At 36.9% G+C, this 11,774-nt stretch overlaps 1 protein-coding gene across 1 annotated transcript; it reads right to left on the bottom strand.

Moving 5' to 3' along the window:
• Positions 1 to 1,881: 1,881 nt before the first annotated feature.
• Positions 1,882 to 10,684, bottom strand: Mapmodulin (acidic leucine-rich nuclear phosphoprotein 32 mapmodulin). Its single transcript, XM_019042983.2, has 7 exons — positions 10,453 to 10,684; positions 7,802 to 7,945; positions 6,905 to 7,137; positions 6,046 to 6,146; positions 5,356 to 5,453; positions 4,502 to 4,628; positions 1,882 to 3,760 (listed from the first exon to the last, which is right to left on the bottom strand). The coding sequence occupies exons 1-7, from the start codon at positions 10,498 to 10,500 to the stop codon at positions 3,696 to 3,698; spliced, it is 816 nt and encodes a 271-aa protein (XP_018898528.1). The 5' UTR covers positions 10,501 to 10,684; the 3' UTR covers positions 1,882 to 3,695.
• Between the last annotated feature and the right edge of the window lie 1,090 nt (positions 10,685 to 11,774).

Here is an 11,774-nt window from a genome sequence, read left to right as displayed (position 1 = left end):
TTTTTAGCACTAAGTTTTCAACAGAAATAAAACTGTAAGCTGTTCTTCAGTGGTGGTTGAACTGGTGTTTGCCTTTCTAGGAAGATTTTTAGTTTTAGGGAAAACAGTAACTTTGCAACAGCCCGAAGGAATAAAAAATAACGGGAATAGGACAGGATGCGTCGGTAAAAAGTGAAGTCTTGATAAAGCAATAGATCCCTCATGCAAACGCTGTGCTGAGTTTGTGCAATATTTTGATCGCAAGTTCCGCTACACCTTGGATGAATAAACTTCAATTGAACGCTACATGTCTAACATAATTGATCAGCTTTTATATTAGAGGAGGAGAAGGGCTGATTAATGATGATTATTCAATGTTTCAGTGGCTGCTTACATGAAGAAAGCTCAGAGCAGATTGATTTTACTAAGTGAAGCAAATTCTACACAATACAAAAAACTGATACTAAAATTACTTTCTCCTGACTAATGCGAGAATAGAAGAGGAAGGTGAAATTGGAAATCCCTTAAGCATTGTAGCAACAATTCTACAGTGTCCTTACAATAAGTTTTAGTTGTTATGCATAAAAGAGTTAATTGTAGCAGCATGACCAGATTGTGCATGTTCTTTCTGCAATAAAATAGGTCCCACCCACTGACACCCTAACAAAATAGAAATGCTAGATGCGGTTGTTATTGCTACTAATGGTGAAGACAAACAAAGCTACTTAAAATACCTCAACAGCTTGTCTTAACTGGCTGATTTGTTGGCGACAACAGTACCTTCATAGTAAGACCCTATTGGCAAGCAGAGTCGGCAAATGTAACAGATTCAAATGAATGAGAGGCCACTAAAATCAACACTCCCAACATTATGAACAAAGAAAAAAAAGGGTTTAGCTTCTTTTTGGCCTTCAGAAGTTATACTTTAGGGTTGAAATAAAGGGTCGTAAAATATTTCAGGATAAGAATGGTAATAGTTAAAAGCAATAGGATTTATGTACAGAGCTTAAAAAAATTACAAATTTCTTATAATCCTTTAACTGATGTTAAAAATGGTGAAAGTTCAAGGCATACATAGTTTACCAAATTGGAAAAGAGCAAATGCTCATTAGCGATCTCGTGAGAATTATCAACATTAATTGAACAGTGTTAAAAGAAAACTACTTTCAAAGATAATGATTACAAAAAAAAAAAAAAAAAAAAAAAAACCCTAAACATAGAAAACATACTTACAGATTTTTATCATGCAATTTCAGTTCTCTTTGTACTTCCTATTAACACACTTGGAAATGATAATATTCTGTGCAAGCAGGAGCTTGTTTACATGCTGCTCAACTCTTCATTAGGAGTAATTTTTTTCAGAAACAACACAGCAAAAAATCAGATTATAGCACCCTTTCTTTGCTGTAAATTAATTCTCTGATTTTACTTCCAGTTGCAGAAAGCTTTCAACCTCAAAAAACTGAAAATGCTATTTTGATTACCCTTAAAAATGAAAAGTTGAACAATGCTATGATGGAGAAAAAATATTTACCGTCTGTTAATCAGATAAGCGAACCATCACCATCAAGTTATGGGTATAAATTGGTGGCAGAAACTAATTCAAATCACGGTTCCATAGCTTTATTCCGGTATGGGCTTGCAAAGCTCTTTTAGAAAAGGACTCAGAATTATTTTATTATTATAAGATATTTGAACATGGTGAAACCTTGACTTGCCGCACCCAATGAGATAATTCATCAACGTCTCTAGTTGATACAGTGAGATTTTACTGAATTCTAGTGTCCTTTGGAACAGCGAAGAGTTGAAAAATGAGGGCTAGAATGTAAATTTATGTTTAGGCATCATTCCGATGTTTTCAAGTAAACAAGAAACAACACTCTAAAAATAACAAATTAAATCTTTCACATGTTAATTTGAATATATTTCACTCCTTCCATTATCCTTCAATTAATAAAAAATAAGAAGTCAGGATAAAATATCTTTTTACAACTGATTTGACAGCACAGTTCAACAAAATGTACACAAAATCATCTTCAACAACACAGTCAGCTTCGTAAAAATTAAGATAAATAATAGAAAAGAAAAGATAGTGTATTTCCTTAAGAGAATACATTATTTGAGGGGGACTTAGCAGAGACTAACGGATTTGTTTGTGAAGATTGCTAAAAGAAGATAGATTTAAAAAATTACTGTAAAAAAGAAGAAAAAAAAGAAAGAGGAAACCACTAAATTTATTTTAGATGATTAGCTTTTAAGACATTTTCTTTAGCTCATACAAAATACGAAAGGACGAGGAAAAATATACACAAATTAAATGAAGGAACTTAACAAGGCTTCAAACTGCTTTCATTGCAAGGCAAGCGATCAGTCTGAGCTTCAACAAATCATCACGAGCCAGGACTCTAAAATTTTTATAATTATCTTTAGCTATGTAAGAACCAGGATGCCTACGAACTTTGAAGAAAAAAATACCCAACTATTTTGGGTTTCTCCCTCACCCACATTACGTTGTTTCCCCAAATTTTATTTTTGTTTTCAACAACGATCTACCAGCGTGCATTAGTGAAGAAGCAATTTCTGCTACTTGTTTTAAATTGACTTGGAAGTTCTCAATTTCCCTGGTAAAAGGTGAAAAATCTTTGTTCTAATGGCCATATAAACACATATGAAGATTAAGTCAATTTAGGGTAAAACTTCTCCCTGGATTTTCCAATTTTTGCTGATTTGTAACTTTGTAGACACCCTGGAAACTTGCAAGAATGGTGTTGACTTTCAAACCCAACAGAAATATGTACATATATAAAAGACTCAATACATGTATACATCTGAATGAAGATTTTAGAAAAACAGGGATCTGTCCTCTTTTTTTTTTTAGGTTTTCTCTTTTTACTAAAAATCTAGACAGTTTAAGAAAATAATGTGATAACTTACATCTCAAGAAAATAACATTTGAAGCTTTTACAAATAACTATCAACATGTATATATAATATATATAATTTATTAATATAAATATCAATTATTTTTGTGTTGACTTGACCGTGCAAGATTCTAATTTATTTTAATATTATTTTTTAACTATCATTGATTCAAAGGAATAAATAGACTGCTTAGGCGTGACCTCAAGCAAACCATGTATCTGATTACAGGCTCGTAGCATTGAATGATACAAAAATTGGCATTACCTGTTAAAAAAATAGATAAATAAAAATCATTTGAGCCTTTGAACAAGTAATGATTTGCTTACTCGTTAACAATTAAGGTCAGTGAGATCACAATAGAGAGTTTTTATTTTTACTGAATCAACCAAATTATCTCCAGAAATACCAGTTTCGTCAAATTACGATTGGATGATAGATTCAATTCCTTCATTTCAAAACAAATTAGGGATACGCTGTACTCATTTGACTACCCAAATTAATGTCAACTCTATTTCATCTTATTGACTTGGCTGTAAAGTTGGCAACTGGCATTTCTTTCACAGTCAGCACTAAAACACTCTACAGGCGTATGGAATCCCTAACAGAACTGAAACTTGAGAAAAATAATAAAGATATACACACTAGGGAGAGGAATTCATAAAATTTAGGGTTTGTCGCTTACCTAAACTGATCAATTTTTCGGGGCGAGAATCATGCTTTACATTAAATTATCTGTATAACATATACATAAACACATTGGTCAACCTGATTTAAAATTCAGCCACGACACTGACTCATTCTGCGTTAGGCTCTTCTTCTTCGCCTTCGTGCTTTCTCTTTTTGCCTCTTGCTGGTGATTCTGTAGAAAGAAGAGGATAAGAAAGAAATAGTTAGAAATATCACTGCCATTTTGAGATGAGGCATTTGAAGGGCTTAGCATAGTATTTAGAAAATTTCTACATTATTAAATTCCCTTGAGAAAGGACTGACAATTTCCGACGGACTACTTGAACTCGTGACCTAAGTATTGCTGTAAATTAGCAAATGGAAAGCTCATGATATGATCTTTAAGTAAGCACATCTCGTGCCTAGTAATCTCTCTTAGTTTGCTCATATGAGGGTTAACAGTGAGACCAGAGTTCTGCCTTCCCTGAACGCCTTGCCCCTAAAAATGGGGGGGGGGGGGGGGGCTGGGCCATTGTGGCGCCTAGGACAGTTGACACACCCTATAGATTTTTTCACACTCGCCATCACTAAGCAGTGATAACTTTCTCAACGCACCTTTCGCAGCAAATTTCAAGCTCTATGATGCGCATGCAGAAAGTTAATTTGACTCCTAAAATTTAAGGGGGAAGGCGGGACACCAGACGAGACTATAAAAAAACCCGATGTGGCTAAGCTGATTTTAGTTTGATCCGTCCATTTTTTTCCATTCCCTCCTTCCAGCCTGAAAGTTTTAAAACTGCAAATTGTATTATTCTCTATTCAGAATTTTTCCCATCATTAATTACCAGCTCCTCAGGGTAAGAAGCCACCATACACTGAGAAGTCATCAAAATTTAAATTTCAACAACATTTTGAAAATAGCAGTTGATCTTACCTTCATCATTTTGCGTCGTGTCTCCTTCTGTTTCACCTTCTCCCTCATCTTCTTCTTCTTCTATGCCGTCTTCTTCATCATCTTCTTCATCTAGCTCACCTTCATAATCATCACCTTCACTTTCCTCCTGCGAATAAAACCCCACAACATCAAAAATTTTAAAAAACTAACTTTTGTCCTGTTTAAAAGTTCAAGACCAACAGATAATCCTTCATTTCCTTTTCTTTACATGATTTTCATCTCAAGAATGCTTTCGATGTTGAGGTAGAAGGAAAAATTTCCATTTTCACTAATTGCCCTGTTTGGCAAATGTCAGGTGATGTTATTAACCTCAATATTGAATGGATCGGAACAGATGAAAATATTGACTCCAGTGGCTGTTGGAGTTGATAGCCTCTAAGCCTAACATAAAAAATTTAGAGAGAAGATGCAAATGCGCTTGACACAAAATTCTGATTCTTAAAATTTTGCCTACACAGCCTCTTTTCATACACTGATCAGCATGAAGTGGAAAATCAGTTGCTGGCGATCCTTGAAAATAGAAGCTCTGTTAATGTCAGGAATGCTACCAAAATGAAAATTGACACTTTTCAGGTCAGTGAAATATTTAAAAACAAAGCAATGTTTCTAAAAAAAAATTAAATGTTTTAAAAATTAAAAATCCAAAATTCATAGATGGCCCCCAAGTGAGCCATCTGACAATCAATTTAATATTTTTGAAGTAGAGCAGACACTGTCTATTCAACATTTCTTTTAATCTTAGAAATTAAATATTTTGTGTTCAAAGTTAATTTGTATTTTGAGTTTAAATGTACACAACAGAGTTAAAAGGATCATAGTAAGGAAAGACTCACATCTAAATGTTCATCATAAACTCTATTTAGGCTCATTTCTTCATCATCTTCATCTTCCTCTTCTTCAACTAATTCTTCTTCATCTACACCTTCCTCATCTGAAAGCAAACAATTACAATGTTGAAAAAAAAAAAATCTTATGATGCAGAGCCAATGCTCCAATACAACAGTAGGCTGATTAGTTGCTCTCGTAGATCCCAGCCATAGATCTGCAAATCTGGTCTACAGTGCATCTATGATCGAACTATTTGCTATTTTAAAATGTGATTCCACCCATTGGACAAGCAATAGAGCAGTATAATTGGAATACCGTGTTAAACAATTGCGTTGAGAGGAAAGTATTCTTTCTAACCAATCAGAAAATTTGATTCACCAATGAAAGAAGGAGAAGCATGCAGGAACCCTAATCTCCAAAGAAAACATTAACTGCACTTAATTCAACTCAGTCTCATCAGCTACCAAAGCCATGGATAGCGGCATCGACATTCAGTCGTAACCAATCCGTGCTGGAAAAAAACTTTTTCTTCGATTTTTAAAGAATGAGAGGAGAGATTTTCATTAAAAATGTCCAGTATTATTCTTTTCAAACATACAGTAACGGAAACATTTTGCACATCACCATCAAGATGATCGTTTTTGTAGTTGTACTTTAGATAGGCAATAAAGCTGAATTAAAACTTGAGGAATTACCTTCACCCTCACCCCCATCACTGTCGTCTTCATCATCGTTGCCGTTGACTTCCTCATCTTCAGCTTCACTGTCATCTGCTTCTTGTTCTTTGACATCGAACCTGTAATCAAGCCGTCAATAAGAATCATGTTTTCGTGCAATGGTATCCCCCTCCACGAGGCTTACAAGGTTTTTTCTAAGAGACCAGGAAGGGAACTGGTGGACTGGATTAAACCAGTCCACTTTACAGCTGGTCTGTTTTAACAATTTGAGACCTAGGTTTTTTTCGCCAGAGGGCACAGCACTCTATCGGCAGTAGCTTAAAGTTACAGTGCAGATTCTTCCTGACAGAAAACATACGCTGTATGACTTGATACATCATTCATAGAGTGAGTTAGAGGGGAATCTCTGGCCGGCAGTCGCAACACGAGTTTACTCATGTGTAGGCCTCAAAGGGTTTAATATACTATATAGGTACTCACATTTTCAATGTTAATGCTTCAATAAATCGTTAATCTTATCACAAAAATCTACTGATTTCTCGACTATCGAGAACCTGCCCTCACTCAATGGCAATGAGTCACCTGATTTGAACTCTGTAACTTCCACCAGTCAGTAGCAGACAGCTTCTTTGCTGCCACTATTCAGGACATACTATGATACTTACAAAAATATCAAAAGTACACTCTGACTTGAGACATCCTCTGTATGTAGCATTTTAGCATGCACTAGACAATTTTTTTTTTCAAAAAGAAGAAAAAAAAAAGCCGATTAGCTGCTGCGGCCACAATTCCATACACCTGCAAGATCAAGGATTCTGTACATCCCTGCACTGAAGCTTAAAGAAAGAAAGAAAACCAACATTTCAGTATGACTTACCCATCAAGATATTTAAGGCTTGGAATGAGAGCAAAGACTTTTTCTCTGTAGTTGTCAACTCCGGTTGCCTCATTGTTGAAAAGATCTAGATATTTGAGATGCTCGAAGTCTTTGAGAGGTTCCAAAGTAGCTAAGTCTTTGATTTTGTTCCCACTTAGATTGAGGTTTGTCAACTTAGGACTGGTGAGGAGAAGGTTCAATCCATTTGAAATTCTGTTGTCACTCAATTCCAGCTGTTAAAAGACAACAATAAAAAATGAGCTTAGACTGAGATTGGCTAACCTTGGGCTGTTTAGGAGTTCAAGCAATTAAGAATTCAAAAGATGGCAAAAAAATGCAGCATCCTTTTGGCTGCATTTCTTTCATTAATTTGTAACAAATTGGTAAAGGTACTTAATTGAACTTGTGAGGTAGGTGTGTAGCCAAAGTGCTAAAAAATGTGCAAGAATTTACTTCCAAAAACTTCATTCGTGCTTCATTGATTATAATTTTTGGTCAAAGCTTTTCGGCACAACTGCCGTCGCCAGGACCTTTGTAGTGAGAAAACATATTAATGATTCTATCTAGTGATCAAGATGAATCCAAGCATGAGAAAAGAGAAGGATAATCTTAAGTAAAGGTTGTGAATCAAATCTCTTCTTTCAGCACTTAACACGGACTACTTAAATTTGAGATTTTTACCAACTTCAGCTGTGCTTTAATATTTATGAATTATCTTGTAGCATGTGAGCAGGGATAAGATTTTTCGATTGCTATAAAAAATTAGATGGACAAAAATCAAGTTCCCAGCATTAACCAGATTTATAAATTGAAAGGATTTTTCTTCAAAGTTCACAATCTGAAGAATTGTGAAAGCTAGGCTTGATCGAGTTAATCATCAAGTGCTATGCTACATACCTTTTTTAAATTGGGCAGGACAGGGAAACCTTTCAGACTGGTCAATCCAACGTTGATAAGACTAAGAACTTCTAAATTTACAAACTCATCAGTCAAACCAATAATGTTGGGGCTCCGACAGTTGTCCAAGTTCAATTCTTTGATCTGCAAAAATAAATGATTAACAAATTAAATTATGTTCTGCCTTTTACCAAATGCTGTGCATATGACTTCATTTGAAGAGTGTTATGATAGTATACCTTTCATATCTCAATTAGTACTTAAGATCGGTTATTCGTCACTAGAATTAAAAATGAAAAGAGCAAAAACCTTTAAATTAAGCAATGGGCACAAAAAGGTCATTTTCTTTTCTTAAGTAAAAAATTTGGTTGAACTAGCTCACATCAATGGATTATGAGTATGATTGAATAGATTTTTGCAATAGTCTTTCAACATAAGTACACACGGTAACAACATCTGTTAAAAATCACTCTTCAAAAGCTTCAAAAAATAACATTTAGGGAGACCCATTTTGAACAGTATTTCGGTAAAATTTACGAAAAATTCTGATTTTTTTATTTTAAAATTCCTTCATCATTCATCAATATTGTGTTCCGAGACAGCATATCTTTCAATAATTTTTTAAGCGTTTCCCTCGCGTACATTTTCCATTTGGAATTTAAATTTAAAAGGTACCCAAAATGGGCTCCTTGTGTCATGATTTTCAACATTTGCAAAAGTTTCCCAGGAAGGATAAACGAAATTTTTCGAAGTTTTCTGTAAGGCCGTTACTGCTAGGACCATTTTCTTAATAATAACCCTCCTTTTTTTGATTTCCGATGCGGGATCACATTAGCGAATAAAATTTGGTCAGATGCCGTTTCAAGGATCAAAGAAGGAGAATACAAAGCGACTAGAGTGAATTCCTAGATTCGGGTTTATCCCACACCGTCTTTTCCAGGAACCATGCTGGGGCCATGGGCATGGGTTGTTGAGGGCCGAGAACCGGAACGTGCGAAACTGCCGCAAATTTGAAATATGGCGCGCTTTCGTAACCTTTAGAGTCACGTGATTTCCACGCGCTAAAATCTTGCCGCCACATGAGCCGAGTTGGATATTCGCGGAAATTCGACTTTTTCCGCGCAAAAACCGCTAGAAAAATTATGCAGAAATCGAAACGGCAAGAAAATTTTCCTCTTGAATGAGGGATTACTTTCTGGGGACATCGGTTCGCTCCCGCGCAGTTCCTCGTCCTGGTCGAGGGGACCCCGCAAAATGACGGGAAAACAGATTGAGTTACGTGTTACGTCCGTAGACTAGTCCAAGCTGGCGGAGGACAACCATTTTGAAACGATCGAAAATTAAAGTAAGTCGATGTTAAGTTCAGTTCTGACAGTTTCGAGACATATTCCGCTACTAGAACTTGCCCTTTGAGTGGAAAGGTGATGCATACGAGCTCGTCGGTGCTCTAATTTGGAGGACGAAAGTAAGTGCGTATTAGAATCAACCTAACATGGCTGCCACAGTTTCCCCTTCAATTGCATCAGAGACGTAATGTAACGAACTTCACGGAACGAAAAAATACGAACAGAGGGAGTTGAAACTAGCCGAAATTCGTAGATACGCCTGGAAAATTAAAGAGGGGAGAGGAAATGACAGTTCATGCACGCGGGGATAAGGAATTTCGCATGAATAAAATCATGCTGGTTTGTAAACAACAGCTATCATGGCCTCCTGTAGAATCAACAAAGGGGAGCTAGTGGTCAACAGGCATGACTTTCAGACTTGAAATTTCGACTGGAGTGTGAAAGAAAACATGTGGGTTGCAATAAATGGGAAAATTGAGCAGGATGGATTTACAAAACGTGCACTAATTGTTACTAACATGGTATCTGAGAAATGAGGCATGAGGTTGACTGAATTAACTCAAAGTAAAATGGGATCTGAAGTTTTCAACCGGGACCTGGGAGGGTGAACTTTTGGGACAGGAAACCAAACCATTGAAGAGAAAAGTAAGCAGATTGATAGTTTTTAATGATGATGTATAGTGGACAGCCTAAATAGTCAGTGACAAGTCATGAATGCAAGTGTAAGGTCATCCTCCATCGAATAGAGTGCGAGACCTGAAACTACTAAGCAAGTTCAGCGATACGCAAGACTGTGTTGACCTGACTGGTGGACTAAAAGTTTACGGGGGAAAGTCAGTTGACGGAGGAGGCTTCGTAGGCTGAAAATGTAAAATTGTAGGTATGGAATTAGTGGGCCCATGACATGAAAATAAGTAGATCCAATTGTTGAGAGGGGGGGCCCTGGACATCAGAATACTTGCATGAACATTTGGCTATTTTAATCAGTTAATTAGCTTTTTGAGTAGAGTCTTAAATCTGAAAGTAGGGGATGAAGTGAAGCTTAAAAGGGTGACTGCTTCAGCAGATCTGCTGATCTTAGTCTCTCCTCTTTGATGGGCTCTTGCAGGCAGGATCTATGGGGTGACATGATGGAAATTTGACAAGCTATAGGCCTAGGAACATACTAGGGGGGGTTAAATCTTTCAAAAGTCTAAGTGCACTTCGGAGGGAAAGTAACTTTCCTCCAAAGTGAGTCTTCAGATCATAACCTTGTGTTGAAAGTTGAATGAGGAAACAACAGTTTATTACAATGCACACACTCACCTCACTAGGGTCTCGACCGCGTTTTTCCAAAGCTATCCTCTTCTCCATGATCAAAGCGAGTTCACGACCTGTTTAATATCACTCTACCAACACCGAAAGTTCACTGTTCTCGAGCCGAAGCGAATTCGTAAACGACTTCTAACTGCTTCACAGAATTGCGATACGAAACTACAGGGATGCGTTAGCGGCGCGGCGCGGCGGTAAATGCTTTTGCTCAGCGGCGGCTCGCAACGTATTTCCTTCGCCGAGCGGAACAATACACACGGCGGGAAAATTCATTCGGCCCGGGGACTATTTTTCAGGCCTCCAATCAACGCCGCCGTAACGAAGTAGTTGCTACAGCAACGACATCTATATTGAAATCCAGTAATTATCGATCTCCCACCATCCCCATCATCACGCTTCCTCAAGTCCTCCCCCCTCCTACCTTGACCATCGCACATTACGTATTACTTTTATCAATTTTTCCCCCGCTTTATTATAATGATTTCTAGGAGTCCTCCACTCTAAAGCGCTTCTAATCTAAACTTGGTGTGCGGCCGGTGAGAATTATCCCTCGCTAACACTGGTCATGCTAGTGGCGTGGGTGAGCAAAGGTTTTGCATGGAGGGGAGGGGGTGTGACAAGCACAGGTGCCTGCTCAGGATAGTAGGTTTGCCCATCTAGAGACGGTGATTAAAATTCGAATTGTTGACAGATGTTAGAGTGTTAGATTGAGCGAGGGTTTATGGCATACTCAAAGTTTTGGTACCTTCCGCATCCATCATAAAAAAAAAAAAAAAAAAAAAAAAAAAAAAAAAAAAAAAACAGTGATGAGTGGAAAGCAACAAGTAAAATGTCAAAAATTGACCACATTGCATGCTCATGGGTTCTGATGACTATTGGGATCAAATAGGTACCTAATCTTCTTTGAGTCAAACCATAAGAATTGACTGTGAAACTAGGCACAAAAACCGGTGGGTTCCTCTAATGCAGCATTTCAAAATCTCTATTGCTAATTTTTTAAGGAGAGCATGACCTACCTCATGGTTTTTTTTAAATGTTGTGGAAAAATCTAGTATTAGTGCAGAGAAATCACACGAAATCTTGTGGGATCATGAAAAAATTGCACATAAAATATTTTGGACCATTATGAGTCATAACATAAAGTAGGTAAAATGTGACAGAACATACGCAGTGCCTTCTTATCTTAGATAGGGGTTTGCGGGTTTGTAGTTTCATCATGATATCTATCATTAGGGCCTGACTTGCATGCTGGAAGGTTCTAATAGAGGAACCAGCTCGATTACAGTGTTGTAAAAATTAGGCATTTTTGTCTTTTT

This window comes from Bemisia tabaci, chromosome 4 (genome assembly GCF_918797505.1).
Source record: "Bemisia tabaci chromosome 4, PGI_BMITA_v3".
NCBI lineage: Eukaryota > Metazoa > Arthropoda > Insecta > Hemiptera > Aleyrodidae > Bemisia > Bemisia tabaci.
The sequence above is the reverse complement of the archived record's forward strand: the minus strand, read 5'-3'. Positions and strand labels throughout refer to the sequence as shown.